This window comes from Bactrocera neohumeralis, chromosome 3, assembly GCF_024586455.1.
Source record: "Bactrocera neohumeralis isolate Rockhampton chromosome 3, APGP_CSIRO_Bneo_wtdbg2-racon-allhic-juicebox.fasta_v2, whole genome shotgun sequence".
In the NCBI taxonomy this organism is placed as follows: Eukaryota; Metazoa; Arthropoda; class Insecta; order Diptera; family Tephritidae; genus Bactrocera; species Bactrocera neohumeralis.
In genome coordinates, this window is record NC_065920.1 from 14,812,190 (window position 1) to 14,838,069 (window position 25,880).

The 25,880-nt window shown below is 36.3% G+C and overlaps 1 protein-coding gene across 2 annotated transcripts in view; it reads right to left on the reverse strand.

Moving 5' to 3' along the window:
• Window positions 1–25,880, reverse strand: part of LOC126753105 (ras-GEF domain-containing family member 1B) — a 244,149-nt gene that overhangs the window by 61,207 nt on the left and 157,062 nt on the right. For both annotated transcript variants that reach the window (XM_050464258.1, XM_050464257.1), the window contains one exon: window positions 18,813–18,979. In XM_050464258.1, coding sequence (XP_050320215.1) covers window positions 18,813–18,979 — 167 coding nt within the window. The remainder of the gene's footprint in view (window positions 1–18,812; window positions 18,980–25,880) is intronic.

Below are 25,880 nucleotides of genomic sequence, written 5' to 3' on the forward strand. Positions count from 1 at the left end.
AAAAATGAATGAAGTTCGCAGGCAGGTAAACTCTAAACTCTACATTTTCATGGTTCAGATTCTTGATTACAGAAAAATTTTCGGCACCCTAAAGGCGGACGAGCTTGCCAAGTCAGGAGATTGATAGACGATCTGAGGCGAAGTTAGTACTGTTTTCGCTGGGAACATTCAAGGAGGAGCTAAATGCGGTATTTCAACAAATGCCTCAGAATCGATGAAAATCTATAACCAAATGATAGATAGAACTAAGGACTTACTAAATACTTCCAGGAAAAGTATATATAGACTTAGAGATATACGTACGCGGTCACAGAAATATTTTCGGGAACAAAAATCTAACAAACCGCTTCAAGCTGCTTCTATATTAGATTTGTTTGGATCTACGGTCATAGCGAAGTCGCTGGAAATTGCAAAGGTGATGAGGTTGCTAAGAAGAATACCCTTTTTCCAATTTAATTGGATTGAAAGCTTGTCGGTTTTCCTATTTCTCGCATTCTGGCGTTGGACTTTTGGACTTCCGGTGCACTCAGCAAGTCACCAATCAAAAATTTGCATCAGCGATACCCTTCTGGCTCGGAGCACTCTGTAAGAGGTCCTACGAACTGACGCTTAGCAAAGTCAATCACCGACACAATTAGAGGTATTCTGACTGCACACTATCCAATCACGCCAAATCTGTATGGAAGAAGGCGCGGCAAAATAATCTTGTCATTCCCTTTTCTATTGCTCGAATTTGGCCAGACTGAGATTAAAATATCTCGGTAGATACACCTTGATAAATATGTGGTAAGTTCAAAATGCTTCGTCGATACCTTCAGCAGTTTATGGGTAACACAAAGAACGAATATCTGTCCAAGTGTGATTCAAAGATTTTGAATAAACCCTACGACTTAACCTAACCTAACTTACGAAGAGATACTAATTTTCGGCCAATACTTGATTTTTATGTTAAATTATATTATCTATCGAGGGTTAAGCTTAAGTTTTAATGACACTGTCAACTTTAATATATAATTAAATTTAATGCCATATATTTAACTGAATGTATATAGCACTAGAAAGTGTAATTTTTGGCTTTTTATTCTGTCTCTCTTGCATTCAATTTCTCACAAATTTCCGCTCCAAAGACAGCAAAATTAATATTTGTAATTAACTGCATTTGGTTTTAAATGCTCGCATGAGAAATGCAATTTCGTTCACACACGCGCCACAACGAGTATGCATTTATTAAGAATGCTTAAACAGTTAATTGTTGCAAGGTAACACTTTGCCGCCGGAGAAATATTCCAAATGCCATTTGACTCCACTGTGAATATAATAATTGCACTTACGCTTCTTGCAACTGCATGCATGTGTGTGTGCGAACCCAGTGCTCTTCTATCTTGTTGGTTGCTATCTTATATGTGTGTGCGTTTATATATGTGTGTGTGCGTGTGTTTGGTTGCAGGCAAATAATTATATTATAATTAGTTTTATTGTTTAATGGCAGTGGAAGTAGTTGGCAGCAAGTTGGACGCAGCAGCGGCAGCAACAATTTTGTGTCGCACATAAGTAACAGCACTTAGAACAATAAACTCGCAATATTTGTATGAATGGGTGTGCGCTTTGCTGTTGTTGCATGCTAACTCTCGCATTGCATCACTTGCCTTTTGGCAATTTGTGGAAAATGTGCGCATGTTTTCAGGTAGCCGTTGTTGCACGATATTGCTGCGCTTTAGTTTCACACACGCTGGCAAATAAATACGTATACATACATTCAAACAAATTTAAGTTTTGTGTTGTCACGTGATAAACTCTTGCCTTTATATTAATGCCGGCACTTTTAATTAAGGCAAGGAAAGTACTCTGCATGCCAACTATAGTTGCTTGTGAGCTTAGAAGTTGGTATACATGTATGTATGTGTGAAAGTTAAAATTAGTTGACTCACTTTATGAGGAATTTTAAGTAACAAATTTAATATATTAATAAATTAAGCCTTTGACATGTATGCATATGTATACATTTTTTTATGCATTTACATACCTACATATGTATGTATGTATAAGGAACTGCCATCTCTGAAATTGCTTAACGAAAAGTTTAATCAAAGAATTTAGACAATTTTAATAATACATGCTAAAAAATTTAATAGAAAACTAAAAAGGTGGCAACGACCAAAATTTTTTTCCAATAAAAAATTTCAAGAATCAATTATACTGAAGATTTTTAATTATATATGTACATATGTTCAAAAAAATTAAAAAAACTGAATGAGGTGGCATCACGCAAAATACTTTCTTTTATTTTGATAATGCACGTAAAAAAATTAAATATTAAATCAGGTGGCAACGTCAAAAATATTTTTGAAAAAAAATTGAAAATTCGCTGCTAGTGAAATTTTTAATAATAAATACTCGAATGAAATTTAAAAATAAACTTGGTGGCAACGCCAGATATATTTTGTTTGTAACTAAAATTTTTCAAAACAACTAATAATGAAATTTTTTATAATACGCGCTTATAAAAATTTAAAAAAGCTGTAACAGGTGGCAACGCCAAAATAATTTTTATTTAATAAGATTTTTTAAATCACATACATATATTGGCAGCTTTTATAATACCATACCCAAAAGAAAATAAAGACTTAAGACAGATGGCAATGCAAAATTACTTTGTACATATAAAATAATATCAAAATCACTAATATTTACATTTTTATAATTCACTCTTAATTTAAAAAAAGTTTAATAGGTGGCCACTTGTTTATAAAAAAAATCATTAATTCAGTAATATTGACGATGTTTATAATACATTCCCAAATTAAAAAAGAAAAAAAAACAGTTGGCAACGCCAAACATTTTTTTCTAAAAACTTCTCTAAATTAATTTTATGGAAATTTTGGATAGAGGGTATTAAAAGTTAAACAAAAAAAAACGAATCTAGGTGACAAAACCAAAATTACTTTTCTATTGTAAAAACTTTCCAAAATGATTAAGGGGTCAGTAGGGTAATCTGGCTGTTTTTTGACATTTTTTTTTCAAAGAAAAGTGAGTAGTTGAACCGGAATCATGTCCGCCAGTTTAAAAAAGTGTGTTTTGAGAAAATAGCGTTGAAATAGCGGTATTATTATTTTTGGCCCTTTTCGAAGCCTTCCAATGGTAAAGGGGGGTTCTACATTAATTCTAAGGGTATAAGGGAACAGAAAATGCAAAACAAAATATTTTTTGAAAAATATTACCTACCCTTAGTATTGAAAATGTTGATAACACACGTTGAAAAATATTTAAAAACGAAACCAGGTGGAAAATTTTAGAATGAACTACGTGGCAACGCAAAAAAATATTTTTTTAAATAACGATTACACAAAATGAGTAGTAATGAAAATTTTGAAAATACCTTAAAAAAACTGGGTGGCAACGCCAAAACTATATTTATTTAAGAAAAGTTTTTTGAAGTCATTGATATGGCAATGTTTGACAATATACGTTTAAAAATTAAAAAAAGATGGCAGCACCGTTCAAACATATAATTGAGTTCAATCCGTGGAAATCAACTTAATGGACTAAATTTCTTATTTATTTAAAAATATATAAAATTTGATATCAGCTTAAAATTTTTCATCATGTGGTGCGTCTAATGTCTATAAATAATATTTTTAGGGCAGAAAAGACCGATCACAAAATGTTCCAATAATAACTGAATAAATCAATAATTGGTCAAAATAAAAAAAAAATAATAATTAAAATAAAATTTCATTAATTTCCGTTCTTTTAGAAAACGATGATAATACTATAATTAAATTTTAATTTTCCATAATATTCTTAATAGTATTTTTTGATCGTAAAACAATGATGCCTTTCAACGAACAAAAATCTGAAGTACCCAGTCATAATGAATATTGTTTATACAATTATTAGCTTTCATGGTTGGACAGGGCGTATGAGTGATATTTATTGCTGTAAAGTAAGAGGAGCTAGTAACTAATTTCGCTTAAAGGAATGCATGTGGCTGCCCATATATTTACGTAGCAACCCACCTACTGTCCAAAAAGAGTTGTTGCTCAGTTGTAAAACATAGAAATGTTTGGAGCTGCGAAGCAGCTAAACTGCGTTACCACTTCATAACACATGTGCCGCTTTACTCATGTTGCGAGCGAGGATGTGGCACGATTAATATGGGCCAGTCGCTGGCCTGAAGTGATTCCCGTTTACTCTTTCGCTTTCATGCCATTTCCAGTGTCTATTTCAAAAATACATTTCGCCAACACCGCCACCCAACTGCAAATATGGCGATTAAACGCACCTCTCCGCGTTGCATGTGTGCGTATACCGTTAGGCCACAAGTTTGCTAAGCAATCGCGTTTGCTGCTGCAAAAGTCAAAGTTAACTTTCGCAATTTTACGCGAACGCAACACTTTTACCAACAACAATGCGGCAGGAGCAAGAGTCCACACCCTAAGCTGGCTGCAGCAATTGCTGCACGTATTGGCGCGTGTGTGGCACGTGTGCAAGTTTAAGTGTTTGCGTGTGTGTGTTTGTAGATCGTGCAATCGTGCACGGTAAACAGAATGCTCTCAATGGTTTTATAGCGTCTAACTGCGTTTACATTTAAAGATAAACATGCACACATGAAATACAAAAGTGTGTGTGTGGCAGGTTGTCGAAACATATGCATACTTTGTATAACCACGTTGTTGTACATTAATGTAGCGCGCATGAGCTTGGGTGTGTAGCTCGCATGCCTGCTCTGTATACATTTTGAAATCTGGTCTTACGATACAAGACTAAGTCTGCTTATACGCTTTCCACTCGATGTTGCATGCCGCACATGTGAGTATTGGGTTCATGATGGAAAGGGGCACAGTGTAGCGGTAGTTGGAATTAGAGGAAAGAGAAATAAGATTTCAAAGGTGGTTTGGATTTGGATAGAGTGAATGTTTGGCTTTTGTAAGAGCTAGAAATTAGGCGTTCCAATGTATCCACAAATTCTGGTCCAGCTTTTCTCTTCACCTGCTGTTATTAGTTATCTTATAGGGGAACTTTAGCGGTTTAAGTCGGCTGAAGAGACCTGCTAGTTTTTAGGTAGTTTTTTTCTGCAAGAAATATATAGGCAGGGTTGCTTTTGTAAGCCGGAGTTATATGGATTTTGATATAAAAGTGATGAAGCACATTTAGTAAAAAATTATAGACTTTTTCTGACAGAAATATTTTTTGCTACGAGGGTTACCTTTTACTTAGTGCGATTTGGCAATCCAAGTGTTGCAATCTTGGCATTTTATTTCAAATCTTACAATTATATCTTAAAATTACAAAAAATTAATTAATATAATTTTTTATACTCACAACTTTTTCGAAATTTAAACTATTTTTTTTTTAATTTTACTTTAATCAATTGGCAACTTCATAAAACTATTATTCACTTTCCTTGCAATGCAGAGCGCAACGGTTTGTGCTACTGTTAGCTTATTCAATGGCTTTTCGAGCTTATGCTTAGATCTGTTCTCATGTGCCCAGAAGAGGATACAAATCGAGCAATTGCATTAGTAAAACTAAAATTCCTCTAAGACCCCTCCACATTTTAATATTCGTACTCATATTCATACGCACAGCTTTTATCAAGCTTTATTTTGTAGTTCGTAGAGATTTCGCGCAGCGTGTACAAGAGAATACAAAAGACGTACTGACGCTACAAAATCAACAAACTCGAGAATCTCAATGAGCAGATGTAAAGGTTCTTAGTTTAGTTCTCAATGTGCGTTTCTATGTTCATATGTATATTTACATACAAGTATGTGAGTCTCCAAATATAGAATTTTATGCAAACAACTTCTGCGATCAGCAGAATGACGTGAATTTTTTAAATACCCTCTAAAAGGGGAAGTACCATATTGGATAAACATTTTTTTAACAAAAAATTCTCAGTTCAGTAGGACTTAAATTTTGATAATACGCGCTCAACTAAAGTAAAAAAACTTCAAATGGGTGGCAACACCAAAAAAAATATTATTTAGAAACTTTCTAAAATCATAAATATTGAAATTTTTGAAAATATACGCTTGAAAAGTTAATAAATCGATTCAGGTGGCAACACCAAAAAAAAACTTTTTTATATAAGAGAAATTTTCGATAACATATGTTTAAAAAGTTAAAAAAGTAAATCAGGTGGCAACACTAAAAATACTTTTTTTAAATAAGAGCTAACCAAAATCATTAATAATGAAACTCTTTAAAATACACGCTAAAAAAATTAATTAATAAAATCTGGTGGCAGCGCCAAAAATACTTTGATATATAAGAGCTTTCCAAAATAATTAATATTGAAATTTTTTAAAATACGCCCTTAAAAACTTAATTAATAAAATCTGGTGGCAACTCCATTCTCAAAAATCATAAAATTCGCAGATTTCGCTAATACTTGCTCAAAAAAAAATTGACGAAAATTGGCAACGTTGTTCAAACTTATAAATGAATTTAATTCAAAAAAATTTAAAAAGTTTGGTCTTTGAAATAGCAGCTCCAAAGAAATGTCTCCGCATAGCAAGTGTATCAAAATATCTTGAGAGCCACGCACGGTACAAATGATTTATATAGGCATATTGAGTCTTGCCATCATATTGTACGTCTCTGCTGTTACTTTCCAAAGATCTATCTCTTTTCAACTATTACCATGTGAGATCTTATGATATTTCCTTATGAACGAGAATTGCAAAACACAGCTCTCATTTAAGAAATTTGGAAAGAAAACGCGTGGAAGGGGTCCTCTCTGTAAAATATGTCGCTACGAAGCGATACAATTCTTTTTAGAGGCGTGGTAATGTATCGATTTCGCAATATTGCAATATTTATTTCTCTAGGGTTCCATTAGAATATCCATTCTTCTAGATACCTTAATTTTTCTATGTATGAAGCCATTATCCAACTAAGCTCTGTTCCCGAGCAACATATTGCGACAGTATCAAAGTATAAAAGTGTGCATTTAAATCCAAAGGCAGGTAAGCTTAAGCTTTAAGAGAAACATTTGCTAAGCGAGATTAAAATTGCAAGCAGAAAATAAGACACAACAAAACAACTAAGTCAGAGTGTGCCACACCGCTGCCTCCTGTGGCACTTTTAAGGCTATATTGTTACTCATATGCATTGTTATTATTATTGCTGCTATGACAGTGTCTGATGCTGAACATGCAGCCGATTAAAGCACGCATACAAGTATACTTCATAAATATACATAGAGACAGAAAGATAAAGGCATACGACACACACATAAACCTATCGCACACACACACATTCACAACATTTATATGCGTGTTTAAGCCCTGAAGGTGAATGTGTGTAGGAGAGAACTTGTACAACTTTGCTTTCGTCTCGCTTGTCGTGCGCATGCAATTTGCGAAATGTTGGATTTTTCGAAATAAAATCGTCAACTTCATGCGCTTGCGTGCTGCACGTCGCCTGTCAACAATTCTGATGGAACTTCATTAACATTTCACTCATTTTACCTCCCGCCGGCCGTGTGCTTGAAATAGGTGCGCATTTAAGGAAAAATTGTACATAAATTTGTTGCAACTTTTGCTGAGATTTAAAATGAAAGATTTTGCTCAAATTAATATTCTGTGGAAAACAATAAAGACGCCGACTGGTATTAGAAAACTGTTTGTTTTAGATAAGATCATAAAAGTGGTATTTGGATGATATCTTTATTTGTAACCCGTAGAACAAGAAAAAATATGAAAGAGACAGACAGAGAATGCAGGCGAGTGAAATAAAGAAAATGCGAGAGAGTTAAGAGAATTAAATAAATAATTCAAATATAAATTAGAAAAACAGAGAGTTCAAATGTGAGGGAGAAATTTAGAGAAATTGAGAGAGTGGGAGAGAAAATCTATTTAATATTATTAAAGATAATTAAAGTTGAAAGGTAGACAGAAAAAGCGAACTAGTGTGAGAAAGTAAGTTAAAGGGAGTGGAAGATAGGATTGAGAGAAATCCGATTTAATAATGAAAATTAAATAAATAAATAATTCAAATATAAAAGAGAGACAAAAAATGTGAACGAGTGAGAGAGAAAGTTAGTGAAACTGAGAGAGGCAGGAAAAGTGATTTAACTTTAAAAGTGATATAAATAATTCAAATATGAAATTCACAGAAAGAAAGTGCAAATGAGAGAGAGACAGAGAAAAATAGAATTGATCACTGAACATCAAATAACTAATTAAAATACTATAAAAGAGATGCAGAGAATGTAAGTGTGTGGGAGAAAACAACTTAGAGAATAAGAGAGAGTGTAGAGAAAAATACCATTTAATATTGGAAAATAAATAAACAAGTAAAATATTAAAGAGACAGACAGAGAATGTGGGCGAGTGAGAGGGAGAAAGTTAGATCATGTGAGAAAAGGAGGGAGAGAAGTCCTATCTCGTATTGAAAATAAATAAAAAAATCAAATAAGAAAGAGGGACAAAGAATGCGAGCGTTTGAGAGAAAATATTAGAGAGAGCGAGAGAGACAGCGAAGTATGATTTGATATTGAAAACTAAATGCATAAATATTTAAGATATAAAAGACATAAAGATAAAGAAAGCGAGAGAGGGAAATTTGGAGAGTTTTGAAGTTGTCTATATTCGATTATAAGTTTTTAGACTGCTCCAGAAAAGTTTTGAGAGATTAATTTTTTTTCGGAATAGAGCCATTGTGTTAAAAATTTCATGACTTATTGGTGGTAAAGGTGGAAAAGAAAATGGATAGGTTGGGTACAATTTTTTTAATTTAAGAGATAGTACGCCGATTTTCTAAATCCGATTTGACGTGCAGAAGATTTATTCAAGAAACATTTCTTTTAAAAAATTTTCAAAATAAAAGTGAGAGACTTTATTGAAACCCTGGGTATGTTGTTTCAATAAATCTTTTGAGGCCAATCAACAAAACAAAAGTTTTTCGGGTCATTGGGTACAACATAATTTTCACTATATCAGTTCTAAGGAGATTCTGTCTATAGATCTATTGTATCCGCGGCTTTTAAAATGTGCACATATGTACCTGTATTTCTCCCATATGACAGAGCATCTCCAGATCTACTAAGTTTTCGTTAGATTTTAGTAGAGACGCTTTGGAGAGCACTCCCTTACAAACTGCACGCTGAACATTTAAAGACCACAACGTTAAGTTTCTCATCTCTTTTGTGCATTATTATACACAAGTGCTGCATTTACTGAGCTCACTTCAAGCTGTCAAACTGCTAGTGTATATTTGGTATTGATTTAAGTACTCTCACATACTTTTGGCGGTTCCTACAAGTTTCCAAGTATTTAATCAATGTTTTCTTTAAATTTCCGTTTTACTTGCCATCACTGGCAGCGACTCTGTTCAACCAATAAAAAAAGCTCAGAAGTAAACAAAAGAGGACAAGAAGGTTAATATATTTTCTCACAATATTTTTGCAGAATTTCACGCACACACACGTATAAATACATACATATATACACTTGGGCGTTGTTGTAAGCAATTTGCATGCCAAATCCAGCAAATTTGTACTCAAGTGACATGTGCTTTTGCCATTATTGTTGTTGCTGTTGTTCTTCTCGTACTGAAGCAGGCTATCAAGGGGGGTGGGGGGTTGAAATCAAATTTGCTGCACGATTTGTTGTGGAATTTCGCTGCACGCACAACAGCTGAGGCGAAAGAAGCACGCTGAAAAGCAATCTGGCGGAACGAGAGCGAAACAGCAGAGAAATGAGTTGGGAAATGCAGACAAAATGCGAAGGAAGCAAATGCACTGAAATCAAAGGCATTAAGTAAGAAATGCGGAGCAAGTGGTTTTCGATGCCACACGCAATTGAAATTCGCAAAGTTCGTGAGTGCAAAAATAAGGCGAATGCAGTGTGAAGTAAAGCAAGAAAATATTTTCTGGAAGCAGCTATTTTTGTTTGTGCAAGCTAATATTGTTCGAGCACTTCAACTGCTTATTTGTCTACCCAAATGCACATAATGAGTTGTATTAAATTTCCATTATGTTGAACAACAGCAAATACAAATTTAATTGCAGCGCTGGAAGTCAGACGCGCAGACACAAGAAGCTTTAATTTCGCATAAAAAATGTCAAGACATATTATACAAAACTAATTAAGCTATGCTATTTCCATATTGCCATCAATAGACAGTGTAAATAGAGATATGTATGTAATAAAAAATTGTACAGCGCCTGCGGTTAGACTATAATTAAAATTAATTTAATTTTATCAAATGCCCCAAATGCTTTTATCCAAATCGCGCGTGCTTGCTTACTTGTCACTGCATAGCCATAGCGCGGCATGCCACCGAGCTGCTAACTGTCGCTTGTGTGCCGTTGTGTGCGTAACGCTTACAATTAGATTCTGGCTCGTTTCGAAATAGCAATTTTACATATTGTGACCCGCCGGCTCTGCTAAGCAGCAAATATGCGTTTTAAGATTGCGTGTACGCAGTGGTGTACCCAAAAATAGCCATAGCTGCTCGAAGCTAATGACGGACATTTTAATTTCGTAAATTTCCATTTTGCATAAATTATGTTTGGCTGACTGACGCTGGTGAAATTAGGTAGAAATGTAATTTATTATTTAGACGAAATTATGATTGGTTCTACACACACACACACAAACGCACACGAAGGTGCGGCTGAATAGACTCACGCGCTAATTTACTATGCCTGCTGGCGTAAACGACAATTTTTGGCTTCTTTATTTCTGCTGCTCCTGACTTAGTTCGGCACAGCTGTTTTCTTTCATATTTTTCTCCAGTTTTCTTCGAATGCAACACTGCGTATTTACTCCTTTCAACATGTTGACGACATTTTGTTTTCAGTTTCTTTTCTTTACGTCATGCTTATGAAGTTAGCAACTGCTTGGCAGTTATTTTATTTCCGCCCGATTACATGAATTTTATTTAGTTCAGTAAGAAAGCAAATGAAGCGCTGAAATTATGCTTTGTGCAAAATTAATGAGTTTTTCGCGTGCTTTGCTACCTTTTGTGCATTTCGTATTTGCTATGAAATTAATACCTCAGACGTTGCTAAAAATAACATTGTCTTCATATTCGATGCTGAGTACGCCGTGGGGGATTTTCGCAATTACTAAATGAACATCTGTATTACATCAAAGTAGAATTTGCTTATTTTTGCATTTATGCTTATTCTTCTTACAAATGATATTGTTGTGTTATAGGAAAGTAAATATGCGCAACTTGAGGGATTATACTCACTTAGAAGTCAGAATAAACGCGTTTTTTATGAATTTTTTTTTTAAGATACATTGTATTTAGTAAATAAATGAAAATATAGTACTTTCTCAGAATTTATTTGATTTATAATAAATGGTAATGCATTTGGAAATATTTTGGGTTCCCTTCAACTCGCGGTAATACTTAAAGCACTATTCACAATTTTGATTTTTGACAAAATGGTGACTTGGCTTCATTTAACCAAAAAAACATTAAATTCTTCGAAGTTGAAAAAAAGTTACAGCTGTTCAAAAATGAGTGAAAATAATGAAGAAATTCGCTACATTTTGAAGTTCTTGTATAAAAGGGGAAGAATGCCATACAAGCCACCAATGAAATTTGTGAAGCTTACGGAGACGCTCGCTTCCATTGTGGAAATTTTGATGTAAAAGATGCACTCTGGTCGAGATATCGTTGAAAAAGTCGATGAAATTATAGAAAAAATTGACCAGGACCGTCATATAAGCAGCCATGACACCGCTAAGGAACTTTACATTCGTTATTAAACAGTTTAGAACTCTACAAAAAGAAGCTCGATGTTTGGGTACCACATCTATTGTCTGTGAAAAATTTAATGCACAGAATTAACATCTGTGATTCTTTACTGAAACGAATTGAAATCGAACCATTTATGATGCGAATGATAACGGGAGACGAAAAGTGAATCAAATACGACAATAATGTACGAAAAAGTCCTTAGTCCAAGCGTGGTGAAAATGCCAGGATTGACGTGTCGAAAAGTTATGCTGAGTGTTTGGTAGGATTGGAAAGAAATCATCCACTAAAAGCTGCTCTAGTCTGGTCGAACGATTGATCCTATATTTGACTGTTAACAACTGATGAGAGTGAAGCAAGCAATTGAAGCCCTGACCTTAAAGCCAGTAAAAATTACTTGTCACAGAAACCAGAAAAGTTTTACACTGATGGTATAATGTCTCCAATGGAAAATTGGCAAAAAGTGGTCGACCAGAATAGTTCATATTTGTTTATTTATTTATTATTAAAAATATAAAAAAGAAATGAGTTGAAATTTGATTAGAAATGCGTAATGACTTTTTTGACTGCCCAATATTTTGGCGTTTTTGCTGTTCTAAGGCGGTGAGTAGTTGGTTTACCTTATATGAAATGTTAAGGAAGCTGTTTCAGCGGTAATTAGCGCAGACTGCGCATCTCTCTTCTTGTGAATAGGATAGAGGATACTGATATTTGAGAAGGAGTAGGCGCTAGGCCATCATCGCCGAATTTGAACAGCTGAGCCGGTAATTTAGCTGACCTTGGGAGTAAGTTAGATTAAAATTGCATTGAAAAATAAATTTTTATTTTCAAAAATGGCTTTATTGATTTTTTTAAATATTTTCCATTAAGATCTATATACTTTTGTATGCGTTTGAGTCAATTGTCGAAGCTTATTTTGCCATTCTGATTAAGGGATCTCCCAAACATACATTTTGAATGGATCAACCTCTTCTTCAGGTGTCAAAAAATGTTGACCTCTTAGTTGATCTTTTACGTACTGGAATAAAATGAATCATTCGGTCGAAAGTTAGGACTATATGGTGTATGAAATCGATGTTTTGAGTACTAAAAAAGTACAGTTTTTCAGCGGAGCTCTCAGACGCTTTGTCGCCGTTAACAGTTTTCCGTCTTCGGTGGATGGTTTTCCTGATTTCTTGAAAGACAAATGGTTGTGTACCACCCAGAAGGTACTGCTACTGCTTTGTTCTAGTGGTATGGTTGCGATATATACAGCTTCTCAAAAAAAAGGTTTGTAGGATTTTGCTCTTCTTGGAACACCCATATATTCCGGCTCATACGAATAAATCTCCGCTTCATCACCTGTCATATTGTCATGGACATTTGATATTTCGAAGCAACGTTATCGTATTTTTTTACATTTCTTTCGACCAATCGACCGGAGACTTTGTTTGAGCGATTGACAAAATGTGTGGGATCCAAAGTGAAAAAAAATGTCTACGATCAAATGTTATTGCAATTTTGAATGTGTGCTGTTCCCATAATGCTCATAGTTGTCTCAATCTCACGATAGTTCGCATGATAATCTTGCAATATCAGCGTGCTCACTGCATCAATAGTTTCTGGAACTTCGGCCATCGATAAATACTCGTGCTTGATGGAGCTTCATTGTCAAAATTAAAATTAAGCTCATCGATGCACTTTTGATAATTTAATTCACTTTTAAAGTTGTAGAAAATAATCGCGCGAAAATGCTTGCGATTTAGTTTAATTTTTTGGAAAAGATGAACATTTTAAATTACTGTAGACAACACATTGTCAGATTGCAACTCTATGGTTGCCAAATACCGGTATAAAAAAGTAACCTACGTACGTTCTTTTCTCATCATTTGTGAAACCGCCGATAGCATATATTAGCTGCCATATAAACTGAACGATTGGAATCAAAATCTTGTATGGAATAATTTTAATACCTTAAACCTATATAATTGGATAATACAAATTCAACTTAATAAAAAATTAAAAATTTACGTTTACAAACGAAATTTTAAGTATAAGTTATTTTAGTTTATGCCTTCGGTTGCTTTGTAAATTTAAATGATGTTGCCAGCCGTTTAAATTTAGGCGAACAGAAAACACATGCGCTCTTACAGTGAATTCTTGTTATGCCGCACAGCTGAACCACTGAGGATTATCTAAAAGATGCAAATAAAATATTTTTACTACCCACAAGGACCAACGTAAGGACACTAGCTCGCACACACACATACACATATGCCAGTGGAAATTCTGAAGAGTGTTTTGTAAACACGCACAGACACAGCCATATCTTTATTCATTCATTCAGACAGACGGACAATTATCGTTATGGCCATTAATGTTGCGCCGCCCGGCAAGTGTTGTTAGCCTGCTGTGGCTGCGACTATTATGTTTGTGTGAGTGCATTTATGCCTGTGTGTGTGTGTGTAAGTGAGAGTTAGTGCCGTTGCTTGCTTATGTCCTTGCGGCTCGTGTCATTTAATTTCTGCGTTAAATTATAACAGATTTAAATGCAGCACACAAATACACTCGCATTCAAGTGGATACAAGAACAAGAACAGCCATAGCCATAGCAACAGTTGCATAAACCAGACGCTGTTTGTCAGCGCCGCTTTTGTGGTTGGCTGCTCGCTGGTGAATTTTGTTGTATTTTGTGGTTGCTTTTGTTTTGGTTTTGATTTTTGGTCTTTATTTGTTTTGCCAAAAAACGCTTTTAAACTGTTGTTAACACTTGCCTGCAATCGCTGCAGTTTTTTCTGTTGTTCTGTTGTTTGCGTGACAGCTGCGTGTGTGCCTGCTTGCTGATGCGGCGTTTTTGTTGCTGTTTGTGTTTGCATATTTATATAAAGTTTATGGCTTTATTATCAACATTTGCATTAGCACTGTTGTGAGCATAAAAACAGAGCAACTTCTTTTGGTTTATGTTCAGCATACATACATACATACGTGCATATATACATACATACGAACTGCTTATGTGTAAGTGTGTGTGTTTGATATTTGAGTTTCTTGTTCATTTGTGAGTTCGTTCGACAAGTTTATTGTGGTGCAGCACGGAATTTGTCCCCTCTCCTTAAATTTTAGTAAAACTGAACTGGTTTTAATGAAAGAAACGCGTTTTCGACCTGCTGATAGAGTTACGAGTAAGTATGTAACTTGGATCCATACTAGACAGAAAGCTCTCATCGAAACTCAACAGCGAGAAAAGTGCAAGGAAGGCATTGGTTGTCGAGTACTGCTGCAAGGAAGTTATTGGCAAAAGATGTAAACTCTCACCAAAAGTGGTTCTCTGCTTCTATGAAACCACAAAATTCAACTTTAGTGTTGAGTTGTTTAGTCGAAGAGAACGAAATCCATGTTGTCGTCTTTCTTGGATTTACGAATTGTTTTACAAGTTGCATGGTGGAGGGCGCTGGACAAGCTACTTCTACTTATTTATTGGCGTAGATACCGCTTAAGTGATTATAACCGATTTTACAGCAGCAAAGTCGTTTTCTTCTTTCCATTAGAGATATTTTTGACGCGGTGGGCCCTAAAACGAGCGCACAACCCTGGGGAGGGATGTTTAAACTTCTTACTTTAGCTTGAAATCAAAGCGATGTTTTTTGGCTATCCAGAGGATACTTGGTATAAGGCCGGAAGTCGTGAGCTACTTGAGTCATATGTAAAAGAATCTCAAATAAATGGCAGTCAGAGAACTTTCCTCACTTGCGTAAAGTTCTACACATGACTAATCCTCAGAAAAAAAATAAACTCGCGAAAAAATTTACTAGTGTTCGATGGGCTGCTGTTATCAGTAATTGTGCTGCGCTAAGAGTCTTGCTGCACCGGTGGATGTGGATATACCCATATATATGGCCAGAAAGCTGCTCTCAGATTCAAAGATTCTGGGTACATGAATGCCTGAGCACTCTGGATTCAGCGCACACTTTGATTTCAATCAATCCAAATTACTTGAACTACGAGGGCGTAGAGCTTAGCTTTGATTTTCGCTTACCCGTTCACATACAGTTTTCACAGTTTTCTTCAGAGCAGTGACTATCCAATCCGATAGTTCAACTGCGATATTCGCTGAGTGTGCGCTCCAGACTAGTGAAAGGATGTCTATACTTCTCATCTCTAGCGTCAAGTTATTTTATGTTTAGTTGGTTTGGGTGCCTGGTCACAGCGGTATTGCCGGGAACTCTAAGATTGATAAGCTGTTTAGCGAGAACAAGCCTTGTTGGCTTCTTGTGGTTCACTACTGAACTGGACTGATCAACCACCAGCGGCTGTCTCGTCGCAAGGTTCTTCCGGCACAGAGTAAATCGTAAGAGCTTAAGCAAACTCCTCTAACTGAACACTGTGTGATCTGTATATATGCAATTAGATAAAATATATCTTACCGGGTACCAGCTGCTTCAGCTCTTTGGAAGAAGATGCAATGGAATCTTCTCAACACTTTCTCCTCAAATACCGCGCTTTTGCCAAGGTTTTTTTTTTACTGGTCCTTGCATCTCATATTTTTAGACATGCAAGTAAAATAGCTCAACTTTGTAAGAGGTTTTTGAAAACACCACTTTTGGTAATAAAACACGATAGGACATCGAATTCGTTAAAAACAATATTTTTCTTAAAACCACCCTGCCGTGTCTATGCATGAACATTTGCAAATATTTCAGAATCAATCATCTCACTCTCTTTTAAAGCTTTAAAACTTAAATATGGAGAATAATGAACTGAAATTGATTAAAAAGTGTTGCTTACAAATTTGGTTAATTCAATTAAACTTTTTATAAGCACACATGCTTTCCTTTCCACACATCGAGAGAGAAAACTGAGGGAGAGGGAAAATAAATTGAAATTTCCACGGCAACACTGGTCAGCAGAAAAGTGGCGTGTGGGATTTAATACTTCTATGAACTGCTTTTCTTGTTGATGCAAAAATTATACGTAAATAAGTTAATGAAGTATGAGTTTGAACGCATAAGCATTTATAAAAAAATAAAAAAGTAAAACAAAATTCAAATTCCAGAAATTTAAAGATCTTAAAAACAATGTCAGAATATTTGATAAATTTTGGATTCAAATGTCAAAATCAAAATATCAATTACTCGAAACTCATTTAAGAAACATTTGTACTGGTAGCAACTGTATGTTGGGCCTTAAATTAACTTTTTTTAAAACTTAAATAAAATATATTAAAAAAAAAAATAAAAAACTAATAAATTTGTTGACCAGTGCACTGTAATTTTCGTTTCGTTACTTAACTCCATGCACTTAGTGCAATCATACGTCAACATATGAAGTCTCTCAGTCCGCTTTTGTTGCTTGAACCAATTAAAATTTTCTAAACAGCTCCCACACCACTTAGGAAATTTTTGCGCAACCATTACTCTGAGGTTATCGTTGTTTTTATAGTTCTCGCTTGAAGTAAACTGAGCAGAGGCCAAGTTGTTGTTGGCTTCCATGTGCATGTGTGCGTGTGTATTTGCTGTTAGCTCGTTCCCTTTAACCAGTTCACTTTGGCCAGCCTTGTAATGCACTCCTTTTGTCGCTCTGTGCCAAGGGAATGAGCACTTGCTTTTATGTTTGTATGTGTGTTGTGTGTATACGTGCTGTATGTATGTGAGTTGTGTGTTATGTATGTACGTGTAACTGTGTGTTACTGCGATGCAATGTGTCGATAAGTAGGTTTATTTGCCGCTTGATTGCTCAGCTGTTTCATTCCATTTAATGTTCTGGCCAGCTCAGCACCGCTCAGTTCAGTTCAATTCAGTCAATGGGCAACTAAACGGCTTATTGAGGCATTTTAAACACCGTTCACTTCATTTAATGTGCGCGAGGGTACTTTTTCATTGATTACAAACGCTTTAAAGCCATTATATTGGTGGGAATTTAATAAATGGATGTAAGCAATAGAGTGTGAGAGAGAGAGAGAGAGAGTAATATATTTCTTTCATTACTTTTTACTAATTAATATATTTTTAATATCTTCCCGAAATTTGGTACAGATTTTTCTGTCGTAGAGCGCTACAATCTGCGAAGAAATTGTTCGGATCGGACTACTATAATATATAGCTGCCATACGTATATAAACTGCGCTATCAGAATCAAGTCCTTGTATGGAAAACTTTTTTATTTGATGAGATATCTTCACGAAATATGGTACAGATTATAATCCAAGGTAGCGCTTTAATCTCCGATCGTTTTATTTAGATCGGATTACTATAGCATATAGCTGCCATACAAACTACTCGTTCAAAATCAAGTCCTTGTATGGAAAACGTTTTTATTTGATAACATATCTTCACGAGATTTGGTATTGACTTTTGTGTTATACAGCGCTATAATCTCTAAGCAAATTGTTCAGATCGGTTTACTATAGCATATAGCTACCATACAAACTGCGCGATCAGAATCAAGTCTTTGTATGGAAAACTTTTGTAATTGATAAGATATTTTCACGAAATTTAGCACAGACTTTTATGCTATACGAAGCTATAATCTCTGAGGAAATTCTTAAGATCGGAGCACAATAGCATATAGCTGCCATAATAACTGATCAAATCAAGTCCTTGTATGGAAAACCCTTTTATTTGATAAGATATCTTCACGAAATTTGGTACAGACTTTTGCGTCATTCAGTACTATAATCTCTGAGGAAATTGTGAAGATCGAACTACTATAGCCTATAGCTGTCATACCAACTGACTGCTCAAAATCAAGATAAACATTTTTTATGCCTATTTATGCTGTAAAATACACCTGTGAGGGGTATTATGGCTTTAGTGTAGTAGAAGTTATTCTGTTCTCTTCTTTTTATTTTTATTTCTTATGAATTTTTTATATTTTTATATTAGATATAAGTTTTTAAAGCACAATCTATTTTCTCTTTAACAGTAGAGATTAAACTTTTCAAATTAAATTCCAATATTAAAAAGTCATAAATGTCTTTAAAGTTCTGCCAATTCTCTTCATTTCCCCTTTAAATTTGGCGCTGCCATTGCGACTTTAAATACCTCAGTTAACATATACGCACATATATACACATACTGTTATATAAAAGTTTATAAGCGCTTTAGCTGACTTACCCGTTTCGCTCAATTTCGATGAGCGCTGCATGTGCTGGCAGAAGGTCTTATACTCGCCAGGTGGTGCTTCGTTTGGCGACTTAACGGCATGCATGTGCTTGGTGAAGGCGCCAACAATGGCCGCCATGCGATCGAAGGCCATAATATTGATGTGACCGTTTGGCAAACTGCAAAACCAGACAATGCACAATAGAATAACGGGTTATGTAAGAACCGAGTAAAAGTATTGTGTGTAATGAAAAGGAATGCAAACGGCATGTCGGCGTTGCCACGTGGAATGTGTGCAGATGCAACAAACGAGCTGCACATATGTAGTTTATATATGAAAATAAAGTGTGTGTGTGTGTATATGTGTGCTGAGCATCCGCCTTGAAAATATGTGTGGTATATATGGTAGTACTCTAGTTCAATAAGTTAAAATAGCCCATAGTAAGCGGTGAAAAAAAGCAAGAGTTCATACTTCAGTTGCGCTGAAAGTTTACATTTGCTAAGAAAGTTTCTCTTTACTCCTCGCCCCCAGCAATCTTGCACGATTTCATCCACAACACAGTTTCCACGTAGCTAAAATATCCGAGAGTTCCTGTTTACACAAGCGCATAGCGACCCAGTTAAGCTTTGTATCTATGTATGTGTGCCTGCTTACATATGCGTCTGTGTGTGTATCTTGCGTACGTGCCGTTATTTCATTGTCTACATCGGTATTTGTTATATGAGCCTTTGATTGGATTGACATTGGAATTCCTATATAGGCGAACGCGCACAAAATACCGTTAGCATTGAGCATGACCGGCTTAAATTTCTAAAATATGGAGGAGAAATAGAGTACTTCCGTATTCTTGAAGGTACTTCGTTCTCTATGTATTGCATGTAAGTATTTTTATTTTTTTGTTCATTGAAAGCAGACTTTACTTTGGCTTAAGTTAGCAATGGACCTTAATTTCTTAACGTAACGGACACTTACTGAACGACTGTGTTCAAAACTGAAGAGATCAATATCAGCAACAGATCATCTTGCTCAAAATAGCTTCCAAAATAGCTTCCAAATAGCCAAAAGGTTCTTGCGCTGGTGAAAGAGCCGATGATGGTCCAGTGCTGGTCCAGCTCCTACGAGGTCAACCTCTCCGGTAGTAAAAAACACGGATGTGTACGGTACCCTTTCTTTCCAGCTTATCATCTATATAGTTATCTGCGATTTCGCTATGACCTCACAACTTTATTAGCTTATCATAAAGTGACTTGCTGCTATTGATAACCAGATAAGATATTCCTCAAACAGCTCTAACCGCACGGTTAAGGAGCTTACGGCAAGTATAGCTGCTCTGCTATCAAGGTGGATAGTCACTTCTTTGTAGGAGGCTGCATTTCGGGACCGTAAATCTAGCGCTATCTTAATGGGACACTGAAAAGAACACTGCAATAGTCAGAAAAATTGAAGCTGAAGTTGATAGAGAGCTCCTGACGATTTATCCCAATAAGAACTATATTTATGTATACAGATAGCTCAGTGACATTGAAATCACTGTAGTCTCTTAAGGTTCCATCAAAGATGGTGAAAGAATGTCATGATCTCTTGGCAGCTCTAACAGCTTTTTCTGCATAGTGAGACATATTCCTGGTAACTGTGAACCAGATAAACTAGCTAGAGCAGGCACAACCCTGCAATTAGGCCCCGGCAAGGCGGGAGCTTATACGCCTCTGGCTACTTGTGGATATTTAATCGACAAACAGGTCATAAATATACAAGTAGCTGAATTTCGGTGGAGGTGCTGCCTAACCTGCAAACTAATAAAACGCAAAAGCAATGACATAAGAACTCTTATTAGGCCACTGTATTATTGGCAGACTTGTCAGCAGGCTGTCGGGAGGTAAAATAAGAATAGACTATAGAAGAAGAAACGACTATAGTACATCTTTTATGTAAATGTAAAGCATTGTATAGAAAAAATCGTTACTATCGGCCAAGGGTTTCTTGACAATCTTTCGGGGGTTGCATAGATACAATTTTTCGTACTCATGAACTTCATCAGGTGCTTAGAAAGGAAATAATAAAATGGCTGAAGATTTTAGCTCGGTGATTTCACAATGGGCCTCCTAAAGTTCGATGTGTGCGTTCAGACAGCCACTCTACATATTACGACGAATGGTAAAGGCTGACTGTATACATACATATAAATGATATATATGATGTATAATATGATACAATTTATTTTCGCATAGCATACTCTCAAATGAGTTTGTTTAAATGGTTGCATAAGAATAACCGAAACACTCCGCAGTCATATGTAGGGCGTGTTCAAGTTGTGTGAGTGGATACTTTGGCTGCTTACTTAAGTGATTGCTGCTTCTTGTGCTACTCTATTGGCGCTCAAGAGTTGTTCAGCTAACTTGTAAACCAACTAATCCAGCTTGTTTCGACATAATGCTGGCAAATACGCGACCATATGTACATATATACCGGTACATACAGACGACGCTGTATTCCCATCAACTATGTATGTATACTGCCGAACATATGCACAGAATTATGTGTACTATGTATGCATGTGTGACCCCACTTGAGTGAGTGTTTGTACACGAATTGTCTAAATGGTTACATTTCATATTGTGTTCATTTCTGTGCTTTCATTTGGAGCATGAGTGTGTGTGCGTGTGCACGGCAAACAGATTACTAGCGAGCACAAATCTGTTCGGTGAAGTGCAAAAGTGGCTTACGGTTACAGATGTCGAGTTGTTGAAGAACTGTATTCGCAGTTATCTTGAGAGTTGCGATAACAGTAAAATTGTCTAGGCATTGAGCAGCGAGTGTATGTATGTGTGTGTGTTTGGTTGCCAAGGGAGTATAATTTTGCCTTTCATCAGTGGTAATTGCGCATGCGCACGTGACTTCGTTACTAAAGTGCAGTTGTGGTTCGTTCGGCCTATGAGCAGCTCATTTACAGTTTTTGTGGTTGCAATGTAGAGATATACAAAAATGTGATACACAAATTTCATTAATTTCTAATTCAAAGAGCAGCCGCAGTAACATAGTTGTAATGGCGCTATATTTTTGGAACTAAAATGTACAAATTTGCTTTAGAAAATCTTTACTGTGGGCTTGTAAGAAGAGTTTAGGTGCCGCACAATTAGTTTGAAAAAGTTAGCATATGTGTTTCGGGGCATTTTTGAACACTATGTCAGCATTGAAGTTGATTTATTGAAGTCCTTTTTCCAAAGCAGATTTGTTGGACTATATGTGGATCCCTCATTCAAACCTTGAAGCTCAATGACTGTGTAGAAGATCGTGACTCTACCCTTAGTCTACCATATGCAGATCTTTCCACTAAGAGTGATATTATTAAAAAAGGACACTAATTGTTAAGGAAATTCAAATATTTTTTATTTAGGCTGAAGTACAGGAGCATACTCTTGTAGGATCCACAGGGGGGATCTGGTGACTGATACCCAGGGTATATTAAAATTATGAAGGGAATACTTCTCAAGCTTGCCGAATGGCAGTGGAAGCATAAGACCAGAAGATGGTGAATCGGATTTCCCAATCGGTAATAATGGAACAGACGTTCCGCTGCCTGACTATGAAGAAGTTCGAATAGCAATTACCCGTCTGAAGAAAAACAAAGCGGCGGGGGCCGATGGATTGCCGGCCGAGCTTTTCAAACACGACGGCGAAGAACTGATAAAAATCATGAATCAGCTTTTTTTAGAATATGGTTGGACGAAAATATGCCCGACGATTGGAATTTAAATGTGCTCTGCCCAATTCATAAGAAGAGAGACCTCAATTAATCTGCGCTAACTACCGTGGGATAAGTCTGCCTTTTCGTCGTGCTGCTTTTGACAGGACGAAGAGAAGATGCCTGTATACCGCTATGTCTGAATTCGGTATCCCTGCTGTGTAAACTGACGTTAAGTAATACCAAAAGCTCCGCCAGGAACCCGCGAAGGACTTCACTGAGCCGTTCAATATCAAACGAGGTTTCAGGCAAGGCGAATTCATATTATGCGACTTCTTCAATCTACTGCTGGAAAAAATAATTCGAGCTTTAGATTTGATTTGACCAGTACGTCACTGTTGAACAGTCATAATTTCGAAGTAACATCGACAACAATCAGCCTCAAAATTCTACGCAGAATAACTTTTTCCAGTAGGTGCTACTTTAGATTGAGGAGGCAATTGAGAAGTAAAGTCCTCTCTCCATGAAAAAGGCGGAACTCTACAAATTACTCATCATTCCCATCCTGCCATATGCTGCAGAGGCATGGACTACGACAACATCTGATGAGTCGGCGTTATGAGTCTTTAAGAGAAAGTTTCTGTGAAAGATGTATGGTCGATTTCGCATTGGCAACGGAGATACCGCAGACGATGGAGCGATGAGCTGTATGACATATAAGGCGACATCGACATAGTTCGGCGAATTAAGACTCACTCACAGTGGCTAGGCTGGCTGGGTCATGTCGTTCGAATCGAAGGGGACAATTCAGCTCTGAGAGTATTCAACGCAGTACTTATCGAGGGAAGCAGAATAAGAGGAAGACCTCCCTCCGTTGGAAAGACCAGGCGTAAAAGGACCTGGCAACACTCCGAATCTAACTTTCCAAGGGAGGGATGTTTCGCCTTTCCACTTTATCTCGCTTTAAAGGGATGTCCTTTGGTTACCCAGAGGATACTTGGTCTAAGACCAGAAGTCGTAAGCTGCTGGAGCCATATTGAAAAGAATCGTTTCTGGCCACCCCCACGTGAATGGTGATCTGAGAACTTTCATCACTTGTGTAAACTTCTACACATGACTCCATCCTTTTATGCATCGTCTAGGTTCAAAAAAGCTTCGGAGATTGTTGAGCGACCAGAGAATATCTACAGTTTTTTATTATGCAGAAAATATCTCCTTTGTAGACAACCCTTTTCAATTTCTTCAGCATGTGTGTGACATGCTCAGAAAGTACCTCAAAGATCCTCTTGGCTTATGCAGCCAGGGTAAACAGGGTATTAAGCAAAGACTTTGTTATATATGGTGAGAGAGCAGTTTGCGTCACATTTTTTGTTATATTCATCAGGTAAGTCTAAATGGTCACCTACGATTTTTTTCAAAAAATCCCACTAACCTATGAAAGGTGAGAACTATTCATATTTATGTATATAGTACTCGTATATAGTATGTAAACATCGTATTGATACTCAGTTTCCCTAATGCAAGTATACTCTCAGTATAATGTTAAATACTTCGCGACTGACGCATACACTTAAACATATCATAGTGGCCAAAAATCAACCAAAGTCAGCTGCGACCAGTTTGGGGTTTACCTTATCACCGAAACACACATACACACACATAAACATTAGCGAACCACACCCGCAGCATTGCAACGCCACAATACTGCAGTCGAAATGACAGAGAGCAAGGCACGCACACACACATGAAATTGCTACCCACACAAGCATATGTGAGTGTGGAGGCTCATGTAAGAATTCATCTGTTATGCAACAGTAATTTGAAAAATTCGGACGAGTTCGGCCGTAATAATGCAGTGACTACTGGCGAATTGCGACCGCTGACTGCCAACCGTCAACCACGAAGCGGCGGCTTGCCTCTCGGTTCGCTAACTGGCACGCTATAAAAAGGTGGAATAATGAAAATGAAATGCGAGAACTGAAAATGCTGCAACGTTGCGATTGAATTGCCGCAGCGCATACAATATGCATTGAAGAGTCGGTCACCGATAGCGCTAAAAGTCAGCGCAAGGCTTATGATGAATTCCAACAAGTTATATATTGATACCTGTTTGGTAAAACTAAGAACAAGTACAAAAACGGTTATGGGAGGCTAAACATTTCGCATTCGGCTTGTCATTGCTTGGGAAAAATATTGCTTTAAAAAAATTTGATATATCGGAGCTATCGATAATTAGCGATGAACGCGTGTCTTCACTAGTAACTTTCATAACTTGCTTCTTTATCTGTCTCTAGTTGTTAGAAGTAAAAGAAAATAAAATAAACTGAAGCTATAAATGCCTTCAGAAATAAAAAAGTTTTCCATACAAGCAATTGATTCCAGTCTTCAGTTGGTTGACGGCTATAAGCTATAGTTAACCGATCGAAACAATTTTTTCAGATATTGCATTATTGTTTTAAGTAATAATACATGCGAAGTTTCGTGATGATATCTCGTTGAATGAAGAAGTTTTCCATACAAACAATTGGCTCCTGGCGCTCAGTTTGTATGTCAGCTATATGTTCTAGTGATGTGAACTGAATCATTTTTAGGGAGATAGTATAAGTGTTATAGATAATAACCCATACCAAATTTCGTGATGATATCTCTTCAAATAAAAAAGTTTTCAGGAAAGCACTTGTTTTCGATCGTTTAGTTTGTACGGCAGGTATATGCTATAGTCATCCGACAACAATTTCTCCGAAAATTGTATTATTGTATTAGTTAGTAGTCCCTACCAAATTTCGTGATAATATCTCGTTGAATGAAAAAGCTTTTCATACAAACATTTGTTGCCGATCGCTCAGTTTGTATGGCAGCTTTTATAGCAGTCCGATATCGATTTCGACAAAAAAACAGCTTTTTAGAAAGAAAATGATGTGTGCAAATTTTCAGAACGATATCTCAAAAACTGATAAAACTGATGCATCGCCGTTACTTATCAAGATGACATTAATATATAATATTCCCAGCCGGAATCGGTCAAAACAGAGAGGCAAGACAGTACGCTGGACCAGAATGGATACTTTCTAAAACTTCACTCTTGAAGACTAGTTTCAAAGTACCAGTTCATTGCCAGCTCTCACTCTTTCCGATTTCCTGCTCGGCTACGACTTGTGCGCATGTGTAGTTGTATGCTACAATAGTTTTCATTAGTTGTGCATTACGTGCATTAATTTCACTTAGCGAAAGTGCGTTCAATATTTTGTTAAATGCGTATGTATGTGTGTGTGTGTAGGTGCAGTATTACAATGTTTATCGCGAGCAGTTGCCTGGCAGTGGCTCTCATGCCAGCGCGACGCATTTAAGTGGGCGGATATCGAATTGTGGCAAAGGCCAGCGGTGGCTTTAACCGCAA